Below are 23,937 nucleotides of genomic sequence, written 5' to 3' on the forward strand. Positions count from 1 at the left end.
GTGCAGGGACCTGCGTAAAGATATAGGTTTGAGCCCCCAGCTCCCCACCTGCAGGGTAGTTGCTTCACAGATGGTGAAGCAGGTCTGCAGTGTCTATCTCTCTCTTCCCCTCTCTGTCTTCCCCTCCTCACTCCATTTCTCTCTGTCCTATCTAAAAAAATAAAAAACGAAGAAGAAGAAGCAATAACATAATAAGGGCAATAAAAGAGAATAAATAAATGCCAAAAAAATTTTTTAAAAAGATAGGGATGGACATTATTTAGTGCTCAGAGTATCAAGCAATCAAGAGGACTTAATGATTATCAACATCTACAAACCAAAGGAGAGGCCATCTAAATATATCCCGCATCTACTGAAAGAGCTACAGCAATATATTAACAGTAATAGTAGGGACTTTGGGGGTTGGGCAGTAGCACACATGGCATAAAGAGCAAGGAGAGGCACAGGGATCCTGGTTAGAGCCTTTGGCTCCTCACCTGCAGGGGGTCCCTTCACTGGCAGTGAAGCAGGTCGGCAGGTGTGCCTGTCTTTCTCTCCCCCTCTCTGTCTCCCCTTTTCTCTCCATTTCTCTCTATCCTATCCAACAACAACAGCAATGACAACAACAATAATAACGACAACATCAAGAGTAACAACAAGCACAACAAAATGGGAAAAATGGCCTCCAGGAGGAGTGGGTTCATAGTGGAGACACTGAGCCCCAGCAATAACCCTGGAGGCTAAATAAATAAATAAATAAATGATAAAAAAAATAGTAGGGGCCTTAAACATCCCACTCTCTCAACTTGATTATCCAGGCAGAAAATGAATAAAGAAATGAGGGAGCTAAGTGAAGAGATAGATAAACTAGAACTATTGGACATTTTCAGAGTAAATATAGTGATTTCACCATGTTCAGCCCATCTTGGACAGAGCTTGAAGAAATCATGTTAAGCAAAGTAAGTCAGAAACAGAAGGATGAATATGGGATGATCTTATTCACAGGCAGAAGTTGAAAAACAAGATCAGAAGAGAAAACACTAAGCAGAACTTGGACTGGAGTTGGTGTACTGCACCAAAGTCGAAGACTCTGGGGTGGGTAGGGAAGGGTTCAGGTCCTGGAACAGGATGGCAGAGAACACAGTGGGGGTTGTGCTGTGTGTGGAAAACTGAGAAATATTATGCATGTAAAAATGATAGTATTTACTGTCGACTGTAGAATATTAATCCCCCAATAAAGAAATTTTAAAAAAAAGATGTCTATTGAGAGGGCCAGGCGGTGGCACACCTGGCTAAGGGCACACATTACAGTGGCACAAGGGTCCCAGGTTCAAGCTCTTGGTCCCCACCTGCAGGGGAAAGTTTCATAAATGGTGAAGCAGGACTGGAGATATGTCTCTCTCTCTCTCCCCCTTTCTATCTCCCCCTACCCTCTCAATTTCTTTCTGTCTCTATCCAATAATAAACAAACAAACATAAAAAGTAAAAAAAAAAAAAAAAAGATGTGTATGGATGGCAGAGTGGTTCTATGCTGTTCACTCCCTTTCTATGGAAATGCTGAATAAAGTGTTGGGCTCTACTACACAGTACATGTGTGAGGGGCCCCTGGTTTATTTTCCAGCCTCACTTTTTTTTTTTTAATGCAGAAGAATAGAGTATCTAACAAAATTATGAGCCCTAAAACATAACGTGAATAAATTTTTTAGCAGAAGAATGATTTATAAAATTCTACATTAAGACTAGAAAGATGACTCAACTTTTTAATCTCAAAATTACATAGAGAAAGAAACTGATAATATTTTAAGTCTACTTAAAAAACAGAAAAGAGGGAGCCAGGCGGTAGCGCAGCGGGTTAAGCGCAGATGGCGCAAAGCGCAAAGACCGGCCTAAGGATCCCGGTTTGAGCCCCCGGCTCCCCACCTGCAGGGGAGTCGCTTCACAGGCAGTGAAGCAGGTCTGCAGGTGTCTGTCTTTCTCACTCCCATCTGTCTCCCCTCCTCTCTCCATTGCTCTCTGTCCTATCCAACAATGACAACATCAATAATAACAACAAAAATAACTACAACAATAAAACAACAAGGGCAACAAAAGGGAATAAACAAATATTTATTTTAAAAAAAAAGAAAAGAAAAAAGAGAAAAGAAAGGAAATGATTGATTTAAGCTGACTGTCATAAGGACCAATGAATTAAAGTGACTAAAATGAATTCCATTCTGAAAATTATGTTGTGGATTAAAACTCATCAGTGATGGTGAAATTCTGTATAAAAATGCAAGGCTTAGGAGTTGGGTGGTAGCGCAGCGGGTTAAGTGCACGTGGCACAAAGGGTGAGGACTCCGGTTCGAGCCCCCGGCTCCCCACCTGCAGGGGAGTTGCTTCACAGGTGGTGAAGCAGGTCTGCAGGTGTCTGTCTTTCTCTCCCCCTGTCTTTCCCTCCTCTCTCCATTTCTCTCTGTCCTATCCAACAACGACATCAGTAATGACTGCAACAATAAAACAGCAAGGGTAACAAAAGGGAATAAATAAATATTTTTAAAAAAACATTTAAAAAATGCAAGGCTTCACACACACCCTCAATCTTAGCAAAAGTCTTTTATTCATATAAAAGATGCACAATATCAGGCCTCTTGGCCTACTCTCTCTAACCCACAACATTCCCAGGACATGTAACTCACCCGTGAATCTTTGCAGTACATTTCATACTGTTGAATCATCTGTCGGCTGGCCAGGCTACCATGATAAACAATAGTGTTCATCTCTGTCCATGTATTGAATTCTCGCTCCCAATTAGTAATTGTGGACAGTGGAGCAATGACCAGGAAGGGTCCATGAATGCCAACATTGTATACCTCCTGTAAGAAGGCAATGGACTGAATAGTCTTGCCCAATCCCATCTCATCAGCCAGGATACAGTTCTGCCTGAAGATTCATGATGAAAAAAGAAAAGCACGTCAAAGATACCATGTTCAAAAGAGTATACAAAATGAAACTAGTGCCAATGAAAGCTAGTAATAGTAAGCCTAGGCTAAGGCCACACCATCTAGATTCACTGTATTATTTACCTGTTATACCAGTTGAACAGCAGCCAATTGACCCCTTCCAATTGATATTCCCGTAATTGATTTCTGTTTTTATACTCGTGTGACAGCTCCAACTTCTTCCAGGAGCTTGCCTGTGGACGAGTCTAGAAAATAGGAAATTTGTTTTAAGTCTTTTTATTTTATTTTTTTATTTTTATTTATGAAAAGGAAAACAGAACAAACATAAGAGGGGTACAACTCCACACAATTCCCACCACTAGAACTCCGTATCCCATCCCCTCCCTGATAGCTTTGCTATTCTTTATCCCTCTGGGACTATGGACGCAGGGTCACTATGGGGTGCAGAAGGTGGAAGGTCTGGCTTCTGTCATTGCTTCCCCACTGAACATGTTAAGTCTTTTTATTTATCATGACAGAAAACTACAGTACTGCTCAGCTTTTGGGGCTCTGCTTCCCACCCCCAAACAGGAAAGTCATATAAATGAGTAAAACAGTAACAAAAAATAAGGAAAATAACTAGGTGGCTCTTGTAGAAGTCAACTGATCCTTTGGTGTACTGAGCCAGAGTAAAAGGCTCTGGGGTTGGGGGAGAGGAGTTCAGGTTCTGATGGCAGAAGAGGACCTAGTGGGGTTGAATTGTTATGAGAAAAACTGAGAAACGTTACACATGTTGAAAAACGCCTCCTTTCCGAAACTATCAGTAACGCAGGGGAACCAATATTAAATGAAACATACTTCTTATAGGTAGCATAGTAGATCCTCTCATAAATAATTATACACACGCATATGTCTCTTGCTCCCATAATTTCTTTATTTTTATTTTATTTTATTTTTTTCGGTTTGTAAACCAGAGTACTGCTCAGCTTCAGCTTATGGTAGTGATGGGGTTTCAACCTGGGACCTCAGAGCCTGAAGCATTAAAGTTTTTTTTTTTTTTTTTTTAATATATTATAACTATTATGCTATCTCCCAGGTCCCCAAAGTCCTGCTCAGCTCTGGCGTCTGGTGGTGTGGGAGACTGAACCAGGGCCTGTGGACTGTGGAGCCTCAGGCACAAGTCTCTTTGCATAACCGCTCTGCTCTCTACCCATGTCCCCAGGTCGTCTAATTTCTTAAAAAATAAGATTTAAAAAAGTAGATAACAGCACAAAAGACAACGGTGTCCTACCCATCTAATCAAGCTCCTAGAACAGTGATGACTGATGGAAACCATTAGGACAGATAATGTTTTCTATTTGTCACCAGCTACATGTGATGCCAAGCATCTGAAATATGGCTCGTAGCTGATTATACCGGACAGCAAAACTCCCATTTAGTGGATGACACTGCTCTACATCTACCCTTTATGTGAAAGGTGACAAAGAACATGTTAAAAAGTATAAGGGAAATATAATTAGCGAACCTATAGTGATGGAAAATTCGAGAAACAAATTATCTGTGTCTTTTTCAGGAGAAAATTATAAAAGAGGGAAAAATGGTAGTTGTGATTGAGGTATCTGAGACATATTAACCAGTATCAAGATATAGACTGTACTTTGAATCTAATTCAAACAATTTAACAAAAATTAAAAGATAATCATGGAAACGCATATAATGACTGATTATCTAATGATATTTGGGAATGGTTTTTTTCAGATGTAATATTTATTTTCAGACTAATATATTATTTATTAGAAACAAATACTAATATATATGTGTGTGTGTATATATATATATATATATATATATATATATATATATATATATACACAGATGAAGTAAAGGAATCTGAGATTTGCTTAAAAATAATCTAGGAAACAGTAAGCAGGAAGAGATATGAAATAAGATTGCATATAAGTTATCTCTTGGGAGTCAGGTGGTAGTGCAGCGGGTTAAGCGCATGTGGTGCAAAGCACAAGGACTGGCGTAAGGATCCTGGTTCCAGCCCCTAGCTTTCCACCTGCAGGGGAGTCACTTCACAGGATGTGAAGCAGGTCTGTAGGTGTCTATCTTTCTCTCCCCCTCTGTCTTCCCCATCTCTAACCATTTCTCTCTGTCCTATCCAACAACGAAAACAATAATTAACTACAACAACAAGGGCAACAAAAGGCAATAAATAAATAAATAAATAAATAAATAAATAAATAAATAAGGGGCCAGGTGGTGGTGCACCTGGTTGAGTGCATGTATTATAATGCACAAGGACACGGGTTCGAGCCCCCAGTCCCCACCTGCAGGGGGAAAGCTTTGCGAGGGTGAAGCAGTGCTGCAGGTGTCTCTCTCTCTCTCCCTTTCTATCACCCCCTTCCCTCTTGATTTCTGGCTGTCCTTATCCAATAAAAGATTTAAATAAATAAATAAATATTTTAAAAAGTTACCTCTTAAAGGTGGATGATGGATACAATACTTCATTTTCCTTTTTAAAAAAAATATTTACTTATTCCCTTTAGTTGCCCTTGTTTTATTGTTGTTGTAGTTATTACTGTTCTTGTTATTGATGACGTTATTGTTGGATAGGACAGAAAGAAATGGAGAGAGGAGGGGAAGACAGAGGGGGGAGAAAAAGACACCTGCAGACCTGCTTCACCACTTGTGAAGCAACTTCCCTGCAGGCGGAGAGCCAGGGGCTCGAATCAGGATTCTTACACTGGTCCTTGCGCTTTGGACCACCTGCGCTTAACCCACTGCACTACCAACCAACTCCCAATTTTTTTTTCTTTTTTAAAGCAGAGCACTGATCAGCTCTGGTTTGTGGTGGTGGAGGGATTGAACCTGGGACTTTGGAGCCTTAGGCATGAGTCTTTTTGCATGATTTCAATTTCTATAAGTATTTAAAAATGTCTATAAGAAAAAGGTAAAACAGACAAACAAACCCTAAGTTTAAAACTGCCTATAAACTGCTTTGTGCTCTAAATGCAAATGTACTTACAACTCTTTTGAGTTCTGGATGTCTTGACTGGATCCGTTTGAATTCTCGAATTTTGCCTTCATCAACATCTTCTTTCAGTTCCCATGTACTATCCTCATATGGTAGAGAGCACCATTTCACCAGGTAATAAATTACAGGCTAGGAAAGAAGTCAAAGTCTTAATAAGCTAATTCTATATTCTCTGCTGTAGTTGAAGAATAAAGTTTGACTACCTGAAATCAGACCACAAGTTGTCAATACCTTGAAGGTGATGACACAGACAGGCTAAAGAACCATACAGTTGATATTAGTACACTATTTATGACTTGGATTATCCTTCTAGAAATTATATTTGTTCTAAAAGTGAAATTTCTAAGTAATTTCCAGAAAAAGTACTGAAAGAATACTCATCATGTGGATGTAGAAAATACACACACACACATACACACACACACACACACACACACACACACACATTTTCTATATTGTGTGTTCCATCAGGTTGAAGTGAAAAGGTAAGAGTCTATCCCACACTATTCTGGCAGATAATTTGATATAGTATTATAGAAGGCAGCTTTCTTTTAGAGGCGAAGAATAAATTGAACGCAAAGGAATAGAACAGGGCTGGCCACTGAGTCTCTAAGATCCTGGAATTGGAGTGTATATACTTCTATTTTTTTAAACATTTTATTTATTTCCTTGTGTTGCCCTTGTTTTATTGTTGTAGTTATTATTGCTGTTGTTACTGATGTCGTTGTTGTTGGACAGGACAGAGAGAAATGGAGAGAAGGGGGAGAGAAAGACAGACACCTGCAGACCTGCTTCACCGCCTGTGAAGCGACTCCCCTGCAGGTGGGGAGCTGGGGGCTCGAACTGGGATCCTTATGCCAGTCCTTGCGCTTTGCGCCACGTGCACTTAACCCGCTGTGCTACCGCCCGACTCTCTACTTCTTAAAAGAATAGTCAAATAGTGGTAAAGAGATACCCCATCCCACACCATCTCCGGGGCTTCACTGTTCTGGGCTGACTTTTTTCAGAAAGAGGCAGAATAAGAGAGAGAAAGAAACCACAGCACCGAGCTTCCTTTAATGCAATGAGGGCCAGGTATGCTAACCGCGTGAGAGGCTTTACTGGCTGAAGAGAAGATAGGATTTTCAAGGTTGAGAAGACTGGGATCCTTACAATGACTAAAAGAATTCAACAGTGGGCTGGATAAACAACACAGAGAAAGACTTTCATGCCTGAGACTCTGGCTTCTCAGGTTCAATCCACGGCACCCAACATAAAACAGACCCGAACGATAATTGCTCTGGGGAAAAACAAATAAATTGGAGTTTTACAGAGGGAAAACTCTGACTTGTAGGTTCAGCAAGGACAGTGTATGTGAGCCCACGTCACCACCTGACACCAACATCACAAGGTTCTGTTCAGCTAGGCAATGCAGGTATACAATGACCTCCAAATACAATGTAGGGGGAATTACAAAATATAACTTCGCAAAGTCAAACCAAAAAATTACTATTTAAAAAGAAAAAAGTTTAAAATCTTATAAAAATGGTGTTTGTTCATAGTCTATGAATTTAAAATGGAAAATATAGAAATCTCTGCACAATGGTCCAGTAGCTAGAATGTGGACTTTGACTCCTGGCATTGCATGCATCAGAGAGGTGCTCTGGATTTCTCTCTCTACTCTCATAAAAACAGTAAACCTATCTACTTGAACACGCCCAATCTCGCCTGATCTCGGAAGCAAAAAACAGTAAACCTTGGGGGGGGGGGGGGTAGGCGGTGGCATACAGGGTTAAGCACACATAACGCAAACTGCAAAGACCTGAGCAAGGATCACAGTTCAAGCCCCTGGCTCCCCCCCTGCAGGGGGTCGTTTCACATGCAGTGAGGCAAGGCTGCAGGTATCTATCTTTCTCCTATCTCTCCCTTTTCTCTCAATGTATCTCTGTCCTATTAAATAAAATTGGGGGAAAAAAAAAAACGCTGCGAGGAGCAGTGGATTTATAGTGCAGGTACTGAGCCCCAGAGATAACCCCTGAGGCGTAGTAGTAGTAGTAATAATAAACTTTCAGAAATATATATGTACATCTATGTGCTACCCAAGACCTACTAAATTTGAATCTGCAGGATTCCAAAATCCAGTTGAAAGTACAGATTCCAATGCAGTGAATCTTACAATGACAAATGAAAACATACTAAATTATTGCTAAGCCACGAAAATAATTCTCAACAAAGAGAATGCTTTGAATGAATATATGTATTTATATATTTTACATTTGAAGAATTGTTAAGTGTTCCTTACCATTTCCCTAAGACCCTCAACTAGGCGTTAAGAGTCACCCATGTGGTCTGGGAGGTGGCACAATGGCTAAGGCACTAGACTTTCAAGCATGAGGTCCTGAGTTCAATCCCCGGCAACACATGTACCAGAGTGATATATGGTTCTTTCTCTCTCTCCTCCTATCTTTCTCATTAATACATAAATGAAATCTTAAAAATAATAGTGCATTAGAGATAAAAGTTAGGAAAAAAAAAGAATCACCTATATACAATCTGAGAGAAAATGATACCACGGTCTTATGGCTTCTCAGTAGATATAAAAATCCCTAAAAAACTGTTGGGCTTTATGAGAATCTTTCCTTTTTGCCTCTCTCCCATTATATAAAAGATTATGTTCAAATACCATCCTAAGGATCCCTATAAAAATTTTTTTTAAAAATTTCAATACAAAGACCCTTTCAGCCACATTTGAAAAATAAAAGAATGGGCAAGAGACGAGCAGAATCCTGTTAAGAAGTCTTTAATGTTCCCACAAAACTCCCAACTCACCTCACCATTGTCTTTGTCAATACTGTGAGACTCATCCAATATCCTATCCACCTCTACATAGTCTGGATTGAAGGGTTCTTCATCCTAATGGAGTTACAAAACATCAAAAATTATTGTTCAGTACACTCACCCATCTATCCCATCTCTAGCTGATGATTTTACTCAAAAGTTGAAAAAAGTTAAAAAAAAAAAAAAGTAACAGTAGCCATCAATTAAGAGTTCTCCTTTTTTTCCTCAATTTTCATAATATCAAACCCTATAAATGCACTTGGGCAGGGGGAGGGGGAGGGGGAGAGGGGGAGGGGGAGGGGGAGAGGGAGAGGGAGAGGGAGAGGGAGAGGGAGAGGGAGAGGGAGAGGGAGAGGGAGAGGGAGAGGGAGAGGGAGAGGGAGAGGGAAAGGGAGAGACCAGCTGAGACTAGACCACTCCACAGCTCTGGCTTATGTTGATACTGGGGATTGAACCTGGGATTTCTGAGCCTCAGGCATGAGTCTTTTGTATAACCATTATGACATTTCCCCAGCCCAGCTGTATAATTTCTTTTTTAAAATTAATTTTATACAGATCAACAAGACTGTAGGATAAAAGGGGTGGTACAATACAGACAATACCCACCACCAGTGTTCTGTATCCCAACCCCTCCACTGAAAGCTTTCCTATTCTTTAAGCCTCTGGGAGTACGGAACTAGAATCATAATGGGGTGCAGAAGGTAGAAGCTCTGGCTTCTATAATTGCTTTCCTGCTGGACATGGGTGTTGGCAGGTCAAACCTTAATCCCAGCCTGTTTCTTTCTTTCCCTATTGGGGCAGGGTTCTGGAGAGGTAGGGTTCCACCTCTTTTTAAAAATTATTTTGGATTGAGACAGAGTAAATTGAGAGGGAAGGTGGAGATACAGAGGAAGAGAGGAAGACATCTGCAGTACTGTTTCACCATTCATGAAGCTTCCTTCCTGCAGGTAGAATCCAGGTCCTTGTACCCTATAATGCATTCTTTCAATAAGGTATGCCATTGTCTGACCTCTCTCAACTCTATTTTCAAATCAATTCAAATCTGGGCTAACAAGACAAGTCGGGGTAGAGTCCACGATTTGCATACACAAGGCTCTAGGTGTGATCCCCAGCACTGCATAATCGTGAGCAGTGTAACGCTCTGATTTTTTCTAATAAAACAAATAGATGATGGTGATTTTTTTTACAAAATTAATTTATTGGCAAAGTGGTGGCATACAGTTAGTTTTACACATGTATTCAGTGATGACTATTTTTGCTGAAGCTACACAATATTCCTTTGCTCATTCCTTATTTCTAGACCTTTTTCTTTTTAGGTACTTTTTACAGCAATTAGTACTGTATGCAGAATAAAGATGTAAGCTCTTGTATCCTTATTTCTAGTGATAATTCATTAAATATTCAAGAAAGTAAAATTTTCTTGTTTACAGATGTGGCTTACACACAGTTTCAAAAATATAAATATTTAACAAGTTAAATTTCCAATACTCAGTAACTTATAAGTGAAACATTTATTTGTGGGAAGACAAATTTGGGGCAATTAAGAAAAGCCCAATGATTATAATTAAAAACTATATACACACACATACATATAACATACACACACATTTTGAAGACTTGTTCAAGGTTGATTACCATAGTAATCTGTGCTTCTGTGAAAGGCAATAAATACTTATTTTCCAATTACCTCATGGAAGAAGTGTCTCATCTGTGCCATTTTGGTTTTGAAGCGTTTTAGCTTTTGATGGATCCTTTTATCTTTCTCTAGTTGGGAGATGGTAGCCCATTCACAGTGTAGATAGGAGCTGTAGGGGAGGAAATAGTCAGTTATAGTGTGAGAAAGAAAAGCTAGCAGGCTGCTGTTTAGTATCTGGGATTAGGCAGGAATAGACATGAGTACACACTTAAATGCAAATAATATACTTCTAGGTTAGTGCTTCTTAAACTTGAATTTACATATAACTGTCTGGTCTGGGGTGGCTTGAAAGTTACTTTTCTTCTAATAACTACCCAAATGATGCTAATTCTGCAGTCCCACTAATCACACTTTGAGCATTAAAATCTTTTTTTTTAATGTTTTTTTAAATATTTATTTTATTTATTTATTCCCTTTTGTTGCCCTTTTTGTTTTATTGTTGTAGTTATTATTGTTGTTGTCGTTGTTGGATAGGACAGAGAGAAATGGAGAGAGGAGGGGAAGACAGAGAGGAGGAGAGAAAGATAGACACCTGCAGACCTGCTTCACCACTTGTAAAGCAACTCCCCTGCAGGTAGGAGCCGGGGGCTCGAACCAGGATCCTTACATCAGTCCTTGTGCTTTGTGCCACGTGTGCTTAACTCGCTGCGCTACCGCCCACTCCCGAGCATTAAGGTCTTAGTGTTAAACTAACATCCAGGGGATCATTAGGTAACTCACTTAGTACTACCCTCAACCCACCTTCATAATAGGAAGCAGTTAGAAGTCACATCAGTTCCTAAACTACTCCCTGAATGGTCATTTTCTCAATGAAAACAATGGGGGGCTGCAGAAGTATTAGAAAGGAAAAGGACACATCCCCACCCAGTGCTATCCAGAAGAATTTCTTCAACCCTGTGAAGTTTGGGGTAAATTTTTTTTTTTTTTTTGCACGTTACATACTAGTTCTTGTACTTCACAAAGAATTCTTCTGCTTCAGTATATTGTCCAGAAGGAAGCTGAGGAGAGAGAAGTGATAGTTAGTGATACTTATCTGTCAGGAAACTTTTTTTTTCTTTTCTGATTTTTTTTTTTACTGGGGAATTAATGTTTTACATTCAACAGTCAGGAAACTTTTAAATTTACATTTAATGTTTATTCATTTTGGTGGTTTTGGTTTGTTTCTTTTTGGCCTCCGGGGTTATCATTGGGCTTGGTGCCTGCACTCCGAATCCACTGCTCTTGGAGGCCATTTTTCCCATTTTGTTGCCCTTGTTGTAGTTGTTATTGTTGTCATAGCCGCTGTTGTTGGACAAGATAGAGAGAGGAGGGAAGACAGAGAGGAGGAGAGAAAGGTAAGACACCTGCAGACCTGCTTCACCGCTTGAGAAGCGACTCCCCTGCAGGTGAGGAGCCGAGGGCTCAAACCAGGATCCTTGTGCTGGTTTTTGTGCTTTGTGACTCCTGCATTTAACCCGCTGTGCTACTGCCCAACTCCCTGTTTATTCATTTTGCATAGAGTATAGGCAAACACCTGCAGCACTGCATCACTGCTTGTGGAAAGTTAGCCCTTTGCAGATGAAAGGACCTTTAATGTTAACTACATATGGTAGAGCTTTATACTAATAATGCTCCCAGAATGTATTAGTGACTTGGAATGAAAGAAGTAAACTAGTAGTTCAATATCAGAGACAGGATATCTAGAAAAAGATAATAAAGACTTGATTGGAAAACTTAAATTAATTGTAGAAGAAAGGGAGAGTAGGCAGAAAGTAAATCTTCTCACTTGTCTATTTCTGCCTACCTACCTTTCTTCTTTTTTTAAACCAGAGCACTACTCAGCTCTAGTCAATGGTGGTATGGGGGTATGAACCTGGGCATTTGAAGCCTCAGGGATGAATCTCTTTGCATAACCATTATGCTATCTACCCTCCCTTTCTTAAGGGTGTACAATTACTTTAAGTTTTCCAATCAAGTCTTTATTCTTTATACTTTCCCTTTCCTTAAATAAATGCATTTTCTACCCATTGTGGAGCTAGGAGTCAGGCTTTTACCCATTTCCCAAATAAAGCCCCAGGGAAACAAAGCATTTATTGAGACAAAGCAGGGATGGAGAAGAGAGGAGAATACGAGCTGGAGAGGCGGGTGGGGTGGGGGGAGAATGCAAGTGCAGGTCATTACCTTTTCCAAATAAATCTATCTTCCTGCCCAAAACAACATAAAGGCAAAACACTTTCTACCGTCCAATTAACTTTTTTTTCTTCCTCCAGGGTTATCACTGGGGCTCGGATGAATCCACTGTTCCTGGAGGCCATTTTTTCCCTTTCATTGCCCTTGTTGTTTATCATTGTTATTGTTATTGCTTTCATTGTTGCTGGATAGGACAGAGAGAAATGGAGAGAGGAGGGGAAGAAAGAGAGGGGGAAAGAAAGACAGACACCTGCAGACCTGCTTCACTGCCTGTGAAGCGACTCCCTTACAGGTGGGGAGCCAGGGGCTCGAACCAGGATCCTTACAGACCGGTCCTTGCACTTTGTGCCATGTGTGCTTAACCCACTGCGCTACCGCCTGGGCCCCCTAATTAACTTTCTTTTTGCACTTGTAGTAACTACACTCTAGCAATATGTTCTGACCATCACAGGTGCTTATAAAATAGAGCCTGTCAATGTATCACAGAGTGGCATTAAAGGCAAGAGCCCCACCTCCTTCTTCACGATTCGCATAGAGAGCACTTTGTCCACGATGGCCGCATCCTCTTCACTGGGATTCTCCTGTAGCAAAAGATGTTGGCAGTCAACAGACTGTGAATAACAGGACGAACCTCTCAAACTGCTTTTGAGTTCTCAAATTTACCACAAAGAACTGCATGGAAGGCAGTGTCTCGCCATCAGGTTCCTGCACTGGTTCAGGGAGGATAGGCTCAGCTTTGATTGGACCAGTCACATCTACCTCTTCTTCTTCCTCATCATCTGTGATCTTTATATCCAGATCCTCTGTGTATTTTTTTCGCTTAACCTGGCGGTTAGACCTTCTTTTCTGTAGGGGCACACAAAAAAAAGTTAAAAGAACTGAAATCTTTTAAATAGAAAATTGTAAAACTATTTGCCTGTGGTCATATACTTCTGTTTCACTACAAAATCCCTACAGAAAACAAATCAGAAAATGATGGCTCTTATTTGTCAAATTATATGATATCAACTCATTTAATTTATCCTATGTATGAAATATGTGTGAACTTACTGAATTGTTTTATTATCAAAGAGCCAAAATATACTTGAGAGACCTGAGTATCACTGGCCAGAAGTTCTGGGAAATGAAAACAGTACTCTCAATCTCCAGGGTGCAATGCACTTCACTCCAGGAAAAAAACCTAAAATGCAAAAAGGTGTGAGAATATTTTGTTTTGGGCGAGCTGGGAGGTAATGCAGTGGGTTAAGTGCACATGGCACAAAGCACAAGGACCTGCTCAAGGATCCTGATTCAAGCCCTTGGCTCCCCACCTGCAGGGAGGTCACTTCACAAGCAGTGAAGCAGGTCTGCAGGTGTCTTTCTCTCCCTCTCTGTCTTCCCCTCCTCTCTCCATTTCTCTCTGTCCTGTCCAACAACAGCAACAGCAACAACAATAATAAACAAGGACAACAAAAGGGAAAAAAATGCCCTCGAGGAGCCGTGGATTCATAGTGCAGGCACCAAGCCCCAGTGATTAAAAAACAAAACAAAAAACCTTTGTTTTTAAGCTGTCTCTTTACACTGTCAGTTTTCTGTTTTAATAAAGACATATATATTGGGGAGTTGGGCAGTAGCACTGGGAGAGATAGACACCTGAAGACCTGCTTCACTGCCTGTGAAGCGACTCCCCTGCATGTGGGGAGCCAGCGGCTCAAACCGGGACCCTTATGCCGGTCCTTGCACTTTGCACCACCTGCGCTCAACCCACTGTGCTACCACCCAACTCCTGGGTCTCCATTTTTTATACCAAGTTCCCTCTATAGTTGGTGCTAAAGATACACTGTAGGCAACAATCAAAGAGGGAGAGAGAACACTAAAACTAGGGTGAGACTTCTTTTATTCTCTCTTGTTCAGCCAAAACCCTTGGGTAGAGAAAAGGTTTAAGGTCAATGTTTATAGCAGCACACTCTGTATTAGCCCAGAGTTGTAAGCAGCCCAGATGCCCAATAACAGATGAATGGCTGAGATGAATGCTATATATACGCTAAGAGGAGTGGTATATATACGCAATGGACTCCCTCCCAGTATCTTAATTATTTATTTATAAGAAGAAACAGGGCCCCACCTGTAGGGGGGTCGCTTCACAAGCGGTGAAGCAGGTCTACAGGTGTCTTTCTCTCCCCTTCCTGTCTTCCCACACTTTCTCCATTTCTCGCCGTCCTATCTAACAAGGACAATATCAATAACAACAATAATAATAGCAACTACAACAACTATAAAAATCAACAAGGGCAACAAAAGAGAAAAGAAATAAATATAAAAAAAAAAGGGGGGAGCCGGGCGGTAGCACAGCGGGTTAAACGCAGGTGGTGCCAAGCGCAAGGACCAGCATGATGATCCCGGTTCGAGCCCCCGGCTCCCCACCTCCAGGGGAGTCGCTTCACAGGCTGTGAAGCAGATCTGCAGGTGTCTGTCTTTCTCTCCTCTCTCCATTTCTCTCTGTCCTATCCAACGACGACGACATCAACTACAACAACAATAATAAAAAAAAAAAAGACAAGGGCAACAAAAGGGAAGATAAATAAATAAAATTACAAAAAAAAAATTCAAAAAAGAAGAAGAAGAAGAAGGAGAAGGAGAAGGAGAAGGAGAAGGAGAAGGAGAAGGAGGAGAAGGAGAGGAAGAAGGAGAGGAAGAAGAAGAAGAAGTAGTAGAAGTAGTAGTAGTAGAAGAAGAAGAGGAAGAAGAGGAAGAAGAAGAAGGAGAAGAAGGAGAAGGAGGAGAAGGAGAAGAAGAAGAAGAGGAAGAAGAAAAAGAAACAGGGGAGGAGAGGGAACCACAGCATCACTCTGGCACATGTAATGCTGGGGATATAACTCCTCAAGGTCTCATACTTGAGAGCCCAACTTTTTATTTACTACATCACCTTGTCATCTCCCAAGGCACCTGAATATATTTTATGTGTGTGTGCTTTACAAGAACCATGGCTTACAAGATCAGTAAGGTAACAAGGGTTCAGTTTCACATCATATGTACCCACCACCAAAGTTCAGGGCCCCCTTCTAACTTCCCCACACTAAGTTCTTTTTTTTCTAACATAAATTTTTATTTTTTTGAGGGGCCAGGTAGTGGCATACCTGGTTGAGTGCACATGCTAGAGTACGCAAGGACCCAGGTTCGAGCCCCTGTCCCTACCTGCAAGGGTTCCCCTCTTGATTCATGAGTGGTGAAGCAGTGCTGCAGGTGTCTCTGTCTCTCTCTCCCTATCATCCCCTTCCCTCTCAATTTCTGGCTGTCTCTATCTAATAAATAAATAAAGATAACTTAAAAAATATTTTTAAAAAATCTTATTATTTACTTTGATAAGACAGAGAGAGAAACTGAGAGGGGTGGGGAAGTCTGAGAAGGAGATGAGACAACACCTGCAGACCTCCCTCACTGCTCATGAAGTGCCCCCCTTGAAGGTGGGGAATGGGGCCTCAAACTGAGGTCCTTCTTGGTACATGGTATCGTGTGTGCTCAGCTTGGTGTGCCACCACCCAGCCCCTCCACACACATTAAATTCTTTACAGACCATTTTACCTGAATGCTGTTTTCTTCATCGTCCCGAGGTGACTGAGCAGGCATGACTTCCACATCTGAATTATCAGATGAGGCATTACGCTTTCTCTTCTTACCCACCACAGGAGTGATAGTGCTAACAAGGAAAAAGTTAATTTTTAGTCAATACAAGGACATTTTAGGAGTGTGAAAATACATTAGCAGCCTGGGAGGCAGCACAGTGGCTAGAGCACTAGGATTATTAGCATGAGGCCCTGAGATTGATCCCCAGCAGAATATGTGTCAGAGTGATTGATGCTTTGATCTTCTCTGCATGACTAATAAACGAATCTTTACTACTACTGTATTCATAAATACTTAAAATAAGTTAGCATACGGTAGAATAAATGCTGGACTAAGAAGCAAAGAGCGTGTTTTAGCTCCTGTTCTGTCACTAGCTTATCTGTAAATAGTGGTAATATCTAACCTGACAGTTTATTGAAAATCAATATAATAAGACATGAAGCTTTTTTTTTTTTTTTTTTTTAATCAGAGCACTGCTCAGCTCTGGCTAATGGTGTTGTGGGGGGGGTTGAACCTGGGATTTTGGAGCCTCAGGCATGAGAGTCTCTTTGCATAAACATTATGCTGTCTACCCCAACCCCCACCAAAACTTGTTTTTTTAAAAGCTGAACATTCCTATATAAATACAATACACTGTAGGGAGTGGGGGGAGGGAGAGAACAGCTTAATGGCTTGAGGCACAGAAGTCCCAGGTTCAATACACCACACCTCTATAAATCAGAGCTGAGCGGTGCTATGCTTACATTAATTAATTAATAGCATTATTAAATCAGACCACAAAATTTCACCAATTCCAATGAGTTGGAGCTAGGGACAAAAAGTGAAATTACAAGACATGGAAAGAAGACACTTGGCTGTCAGGAATCATGTGGCAAATCAAGACTCTAACGCTACTTAAGGCTGGTAGCAGCTGCTAAAATCTTTTACAGTTCGGAGATGAGATGTAAGAATAGGGCAGCTGTGTCTCAGCAGTTCTCTATCACTCAAGTAGCTAATGGGGGAGGAAGGAGAACAAGGAATAAGGCCTTACTCTCTTCTGTAATATACAGATCACCTTGAACTACTTATCTGCCGGCTAAAATACTTCTCAACGCTCAATTTAAAATGAGCGCACTGCTCCTAAGTGTCCCATCAAAGCAGCCAGGGGCGCCACTTACTTTAATTTACTCTTGCCCTTAGTCTTAGAGGCACCGGAGGTTTTGCTCTTCTTTGGCTTTTCTTCCTTGAGTCTTTCTCCAGTGCTCTTCTTTCTACGTTTCTTTTCGCCTTCCTCCTCAGGTCGGACGCTAGGCAACTCATCCTCATTCAAGACACGAGGAATGTTCTGCTCGCCCCGGGCTCGAGCCCTAGCAATCGCCTCTGCTACAATGCGATTTGCTTTCTCTTGCTTCTTCTGGTGCTCGAGTCGGCGATTTTCCTCCATTCCTGTCTTGCCCCCAATGTGAGAAGCAGAGCTGGCTGGAGATGACAGAGCTGCCACTTCACTGGCACTTAGAACTTTAACTACAGATAGTCCAGAAGAGGCCCCTTGGGAAGAGCCAGCCTACAGAAACAAAGACATTTATAGTTTAAGATCCTTGTAGCTAAGTGGCCCAAGTATGAAACACAGAGGCTAGAAAGTACAGTTCTCGAACCCCATAAAGATCTTTGGCCCATACTCGCAGAGCGGAAAAATAGGAAAATTCCCATGGAGTGGGATGGGATACAGAACTCTGGTGGTGGGCATTGTACCCCTTTTATCCCACTAACTTGTCAATCATTATTTAATCACTAATAAAAAAAAAATTACGTAAGCAGGAATAAATGAAAAGTAAATGCAAAAGAAAAGTATATGGTATTTCTCTGTGTCTCTCAAAAATAAAATAAATACTTAATATTAATAAATATTTGATAAATGAAAAAAAGGATAGTTCTCTTAATTTCTCAAACTCTGCCCAAATCTTATTCGAGCCAGACTTATTAAATTTTTTTTTCCTTAAATGTAGTTTCGGCAGGGAAAAGAATTGTGCTGTACTGTACAGCAAACCCTAACAAAAGGACTTTTCAAAGTTAACCCAATTACCAAATATGATGATAACATTAACTATCCATTGTCTTTTTGAACCCTAAGACAGCAGGAACCTCACATCTCCACTATAGAGCCCCTACTTCCCCCAGTCCTGGAACCCTTGGGTAGGGCCCACTTTCCCATATGCCTCTCCCAATCCAAACCAAATAATATTGCATCCGCTGATCACAACCTAAACAACGCAACGATTGCCACCTCAACATGCTTCACCTCAGACTGTGTCCAGAGACTTCACGTGTGAAATGACAACCCTTCAGCTTCATTACTCGGGTGAGACCTTTCCTTTTATAGTACACTCTAATTTCATCTCAGGTGGTTCACTTTCTAACAAAGTCCCAAAACCTAGATATACACCAGTTTCTGTGAGAGAGAGCTTATGTTCACACGTATCCATAAACTACTGCAAAATATATACCTGAAAGCAGAAGTACACTAGAGTTTGCAGTGAGTACCTCCCTAACACTTCCTCTCCACTATTCCAAGCTTTGGGCCCATGATTGCTCAACAATTTGTTTGGCTTTGTATGTTAACTCTCTTTTCAATCACCAGGTTCCAGATGCCATCAGGATGCTAGCTAGCCAGGCTTCCCTGGATTGAAGACCCCACCAATGTGTCCTGGAGCTCAGCTTCCCCAGAGACACACCCTACTAGGGAAAGAAAGAGGCAGACTGGGAGTATGGACCGACCAGTTAACGCCCATGTTCAGTGGGGAAGCAATTACAGAAGCCCGACCTTCTACCTTCTGCAACCCTCAATGACCCTGGGTCCATGCTCCCAGAGGGATAGAGAATGGGAAAGCTATCAGGAGAGGGGGTGGGATATGGAGATTGGGTGGTGGGAATTGTGTGGAGTTGTACCCCTCCTACCCTATGGTTTTGTTAATTAATCCTTTCTTAAAAAAAAAAAATTAAAAATAAATAAATAAAATAAAACTCAGAAGTCAGGTTTCTGACCAAAAAAAAAAAAAAAAAAGAATTGTGCTAATGAAAATTTCAATTCTTTAGCAATGCTCTAATATTCATACCCATAAAAAAGTTCAACCAATGGGAGTCAGGTGGTAACACAGCGGGTTAAGCGCATGTGGTGCCAAGTGCAAGGACTGGCTTAAGGATCCCGGTTCGAGCCCCCCGGCTCCCCACCTGCAGAGGAGTCACTTCACAAGTGGTGAAGCAGGTCTGCAGGTGTCTATCTTTCTCTCCTCCTCTCTGTCTTCTCCTCCTTTCTCCATTTCTCTCTGTCCTATCCAACGACGACATCAATAACAACAACAATAATAACTACAACAATGAAAAAACAAGGGCAACAAAAGGGAATAAATACATAAATAAATATTTTTTTAAAAAGTTCAACCAATATAGTCAATATTGTTTCATGGGCAAAAGGTAACAAAATTCAAATTCTTTTTTTTAAAAATATTTTATTTATTTTATTTTTGAGAGAGTTGCAGACAGAGAGAGACAGAGAGAAACACCAGAGCACTGCTCAGCTCTGGCTTATGGTGGTGTGGGGGACTGAACCTGTGACTTTGGAGCCTCAGGCATGAGAGTCTGTTCGCATAACCATTATGCTATTTCCCCCACCCACAAAACTCAAATTCTATGCCTGGCTCTATCTTTACTACCCTAGGATGAGTGATCACTTGGCTTCACTTTTTTATTGCCAGCACTACAAATCCACAGCTCCCAATAGCCATTATTTCCCCCCCACACACCCACAAACTATTTTATTTGACAGGGCAGAGAGTAATTGAGAGTGGAGGGGAGACAGAGAGGGAGAGAGAGGGCAGGGGTAGATAGCATAATGGATATAAAAAAAAAGACTGATGCCTGAGACTCCGAGGTCCCAGGTTCAATCACACACAGCATCATAAGCCAGAGCTGAGCAGTGCTCTGTTATTAAGAGATAGAGGAGTGAGAAAGACAGACACCCGCAGACTTACTTCACAACCATGAAGTATCACCCCCCCCCCAGGTGGGGAATGGGGGCTTGAACCCAGGTTCTTATGCAGTGATATCTGCGCTTTACCAGGTGCACCACCGCCTGGCCCCTGACCTCTCTAAAACTATTCCTTTATCTGTTAGATAAGCGACTACTTTGAAACATCTTTATTCTACAAGACAAAAGATACAACAAAAGTGTAAAGACAAATACTACAAAAATAATTTTTTTCCATGTCAAACAGTAACCCTCAAGTTTTTTCATGACATCAATTAAAGTTTCTGTATAAGTAAAGGAATACAAGTTTTTATTTATTTCTGTTCAGAGGTATAAATCTAGACTAATTTCACATTTAACACATGGTTCTTGAGGGTAAGAGCAGGAGACTAAGGGGTTTACTTTGCTTGCTAACTGTGGGAGACTTACCTGAGGCTGTAATACCACTTTGAGTGGCACCGAAAGTCTTTGTCCTGGGCCCTGTCCTGGTCCCATTATCTGAGCCTGCTGAACAGAAGACAGTGTCACTGGCTGGGTTGCAGGTGGCTGCTGGACTTGCGGCTGTGATGATGGAGGCTGAGGTACAATCTGGATCTTCTGCTGTGGCTGCTGCACCTGCAGCTGGATAGTTACTACTTTGGCGGGTTGCCCCTGGGCATTCTTGGCTTGAGTCAGGGCTGCCAGCTGGTTACCCTGTAACACTATCTTGCCTGGTAGACTCCCTAGCACGACATGCCGGTGTCCTTGGGGGCCTCCAGACTGTGGCTGCTGGAGGACCAGGGTGATGCGTTTCGATTCACCCTAGAGTGAGGGAAATTACAAGAGCAGTACAACATTAAGCAGTGCTAAACCCTCACATATTTATACCAATTTAGCCCCCCGCCCCCGCCCCGAATCATAGAAACTAAGAGTTAGGAGACAGCAATACATATTATTCTGTTCATCCATCTGTCCTGATAAGACTTTTTTCTATAACACCTTTGCCCTTGTGGTTTTTGAAAATGTCTGGTGGGAGGTTCACTGTTTTATAGGATGTCATCTTATTCTTAAAGTCTATTGGGACAAAAGTCTTCATATTGAGCAGAAACTACTTTCCCACTACTTCCACGTTAGTCTTTCTTAGCAGAACACTGCTGTTGACCCCTGAACCACCAGGCCTTTTGGTGATATATTCAAAGGGTTTTTTTTTGTTTTTCTTTTTTTTTTTTGACCTTTTACTTTGCTGCTATAGAAACTAGTCTTTTTATTGGGGAAAAAAGAAGAATTTTTATAATGCAAAAGGGGGAAAGATAAGATACACATAGTTTCCATGTCTCCCAAACAAAGAATCTTTTTTTTTTTTTTTTAAACCAGAGCACTGATCAGTTCTGGTTTATGGTGGTGCAGGGGATTGAACCTGGGACTCAGGCATGAGTCTCTGCATAATCATTATGCTATCTACCCCTGCCCCAAGAATCTTTAAAAAACACAATTATTTGTTCCCACAGCATCCTGTAATTCTCGTAAAAGTTTGTAGCACACATTACTGTAAAGTCTCGGTTGATGTCTGTCTTTCCTGGCACATATGTTAAAGACAGGAACTGTGTGTGCCTATCTTGTTCAATGCTGGGCACAATGTTAATGTATAGTAAGAGCTGCACAAATATGCTCACAAAGACTTGCTTGCAGCCAATAAGCATGTGGCTGCCAATACTAATGGATGAAGAAAGAAAAAATGAGATTTATGTAGGAATTTCCTAGGCACGGTTCTCATGTTTCCTCTCATAACAGTTGTCAGGCCCTCAACTAAACCAGAATCCACCCCCTCACTCAAGTCACCTGAGCAGGTGCAGAGGTCAGTGTAACTGCAGGCTTCAGTGGGGGCCCTGCGGCCCCAGGGTTTCCAGCAGGAGCTGAACCCTTAACTGGCTGTAGGACCAGCTGCTTTACTGGTCGGCTGGGCTGGACAATGCGCTGAACAGTAGCCTGGTTCCCAGGGACCTTGGCGGCCAACACTGTATTACCAGAGACAATGGAAACACCCGGTCGAAGGGGAGTGCCGGTTAGCACTTTGGTAAAAGTGACTTTTCCACCATTGGCTGTGCCAGCCACCAGGGGCTGAGCTGTGCTGGTGACACCTTGGGCCTGAATTTGTGCCACATGGGCACCAGTGACTGAGGAGCTTGGTGGGGCCTTAAGGATAACAATCTTAGGGGCTGACTGAGGTGTTTGCCCTCCAGCGCTACTGGAGGAGACAGCTGTGGCAGAGACACCCATGAAAGGATTCCCTTGGCTCAGTATCTCCTGGCTTTTGGAGACCTGCAAAAGTCCTGATGTTGGCGTTGAAGTCTGTAAGACAGGTTGAGCTGGCTGCTCCTGGCTGACAGCCTGAGTGGTATAATCATGCAAAGTTAAAGTTTCTGGAGCTGGAGCTGTTGATTCTTTGGATAGTTCTGTGGGGGCTGTTTCATCTGGTTGGGGGACCAGATCACTTGCTGATGAACCGCCCACATCACCACCACCACCATCCTGATTCATCTGATCCAAGGAGTCCAGAGAGCTTGGCAGTCCAAGGGCTTCCTCAATGGGGTCTTGTGTGACCTGGTTGAAGCTGTCATCAGTCAGAGAGTCCAGGCCAAATAAATTTGGGTCATCAAATAGATCCATGATGGGGTCTGCCATCTTGGGAAAGCAAGTGAGGCTAATTCCCCAAGGTCTGGGGAGGGAAGGGGAGGGGGGGTACTGGTTCTCCCCTCCCCTCCCCTATTAAGAAAAAATGTACACAATGAAAGAGGACTATTCTTCAGGGAAAGAGGCAAGAAACAAGTGCATGTCAGATTGTCCTGACCTTCATGGAGCAAGATGGCTAGGTCTTCAGGGGAAGATGGTGGAATTCCTGTTGTGGGAAGACAATGAAAAGTAAGTAGGTGAGCTCAGGGAAAATCACCTCTTGGTTTCTACCCTTAATATTAAATAACAATGAGAATAACAAGAAAGGGAAATAGGTACTGTGAGGGCAAGGACCCAGCAGAAACAACACCCACACTTCTATTTCAAAACCAACAGAGAAATAACTCCCTCACTGGACTCCTCCACCTACACAACTTTTCAAAAAAGATCTTATTTATTTATTTATTAATAACAGAAAGGGGGGGGAGAGAACAAGACAGCATTCTGGCGCATAAGGATGCTGGCGACGAAGCTAGGGATTTCACGACTGAGAGTCCAATGCTTTATCCACTGTGCCACAGCCTGAGCCAACACCACATATTCTGAAGCTTTTGTCTATCGGTACCACCGTCTTTGTTCATCTCCCTGGCTCCCAGTTATGATTCTTAGGTTGAGATCGTGAAATATAATATTCATTTACCTTCTGTTTCTAGTTTTTAAACTGGCAGAACTTACCAGCATTTCAGTGAGTGTAGATAATGGTTTCTGAGTAAACTATATTGTAGACACTTCCCTTGGACTTTAAATGCTTTTACTTACTGCTGGCAAAAACAGTTACCTTAAGCCAAACTCATCATAATATGATTTCCGTCTCCATGACCTTGCTTGTTGTGCTTTAGTTTGGACGTGGCACACACCCCTGGCCCTTATTTCACAATCCAGGAAACAGACCCGTTCTCTTAATTTATATTTATTTAATTACTTTACCAGAACACTGCTCAGCTCTGGCTTATGGTGGTAATGGGGATTGAACCTGAAAATTTTGGTGGTTCAGGCATTAAAG

General features: G+C 41.7%; 1 protein-coding gene across 14 annotated transcripts in view; it reads right to left on the reverse strand.

The window, feature by feature from the left end:
- Positions 1-23,937, reverse strand: part of CHD8 (chromodomain helicase DNA binding protein 8) — an 83,422-nt gene that overhangs the window by 28,952 nt on the left and 30,533 nt on the right. For 9 of the 14 annotated variants that reach the window (XM_060175368.1, XM_007536986.3, XM_060175361.1 and 6 more), the window contains 12 exons: positions 22,044-23,100; positions 20,655-21,026; positions 17,380-17,765; positions 16,181-16,295; positions 13,283-13,465; positions 13,132-13,200; positions 11,393-11,448; positions 10,442-10,559; positions 8,746-8,829; positions 5,929-6,066; positions 3,042-3,163; positions 2,655-2,898 (listed from right to left, as the gene is read on the reverse strand). In XM_060175368.1, coding sequence (XP_060031351.1) covers positions 2,655-2,898; positions 3,042-3,163; positions 5,929-6,066; positions 8,746-8,829; positions 10,442-10,559; positions 11,393-11,448; positions 13,132-13,200; positions 13,283-13,465; positions 16,181-16,295; positions 17,380-17,765; positions 20,655-21,026; positions 22,044-22,886 — 2,730 coding nt within the window. In that variant the 5' untranslated portion in view covers positions 22,887-23,100. The remainder of the gene's footprint in view (positions 1-2,654; positions 2,899-3,041; positions 3,164-5,928; positions 6,067-8,745; positions 8,830-10,441; positions 10,560-11,392; positions 11,449-13,131; positions 13,201-13,282; positions 13,466-16,180; positions 16,296-17,379; positions 17,766-20,654; positions 21,027-22,043; positions 23,101-23,937) is intronic. The other 5 variants (XM_060175369.1, XM_060175370.1, XM_060175371.1 and 2 more) reach the window with 1 other exon arrangement.

Source organism: Erinaceus europaeus, chromosome 16, assembly GCF_950295315.1.
Source record: "Erinaceus europaeus chromosome 16, mEriEur2.1, whole genome shotgun sequence".
Taxonomy (NCBI): domain Eukaryota; kingdom Metazoa; phylum Chordata; class Mammalia; order Eulipotyphla; family Erinaceidae; genus Erinaceus; species Erinaceus europaeus.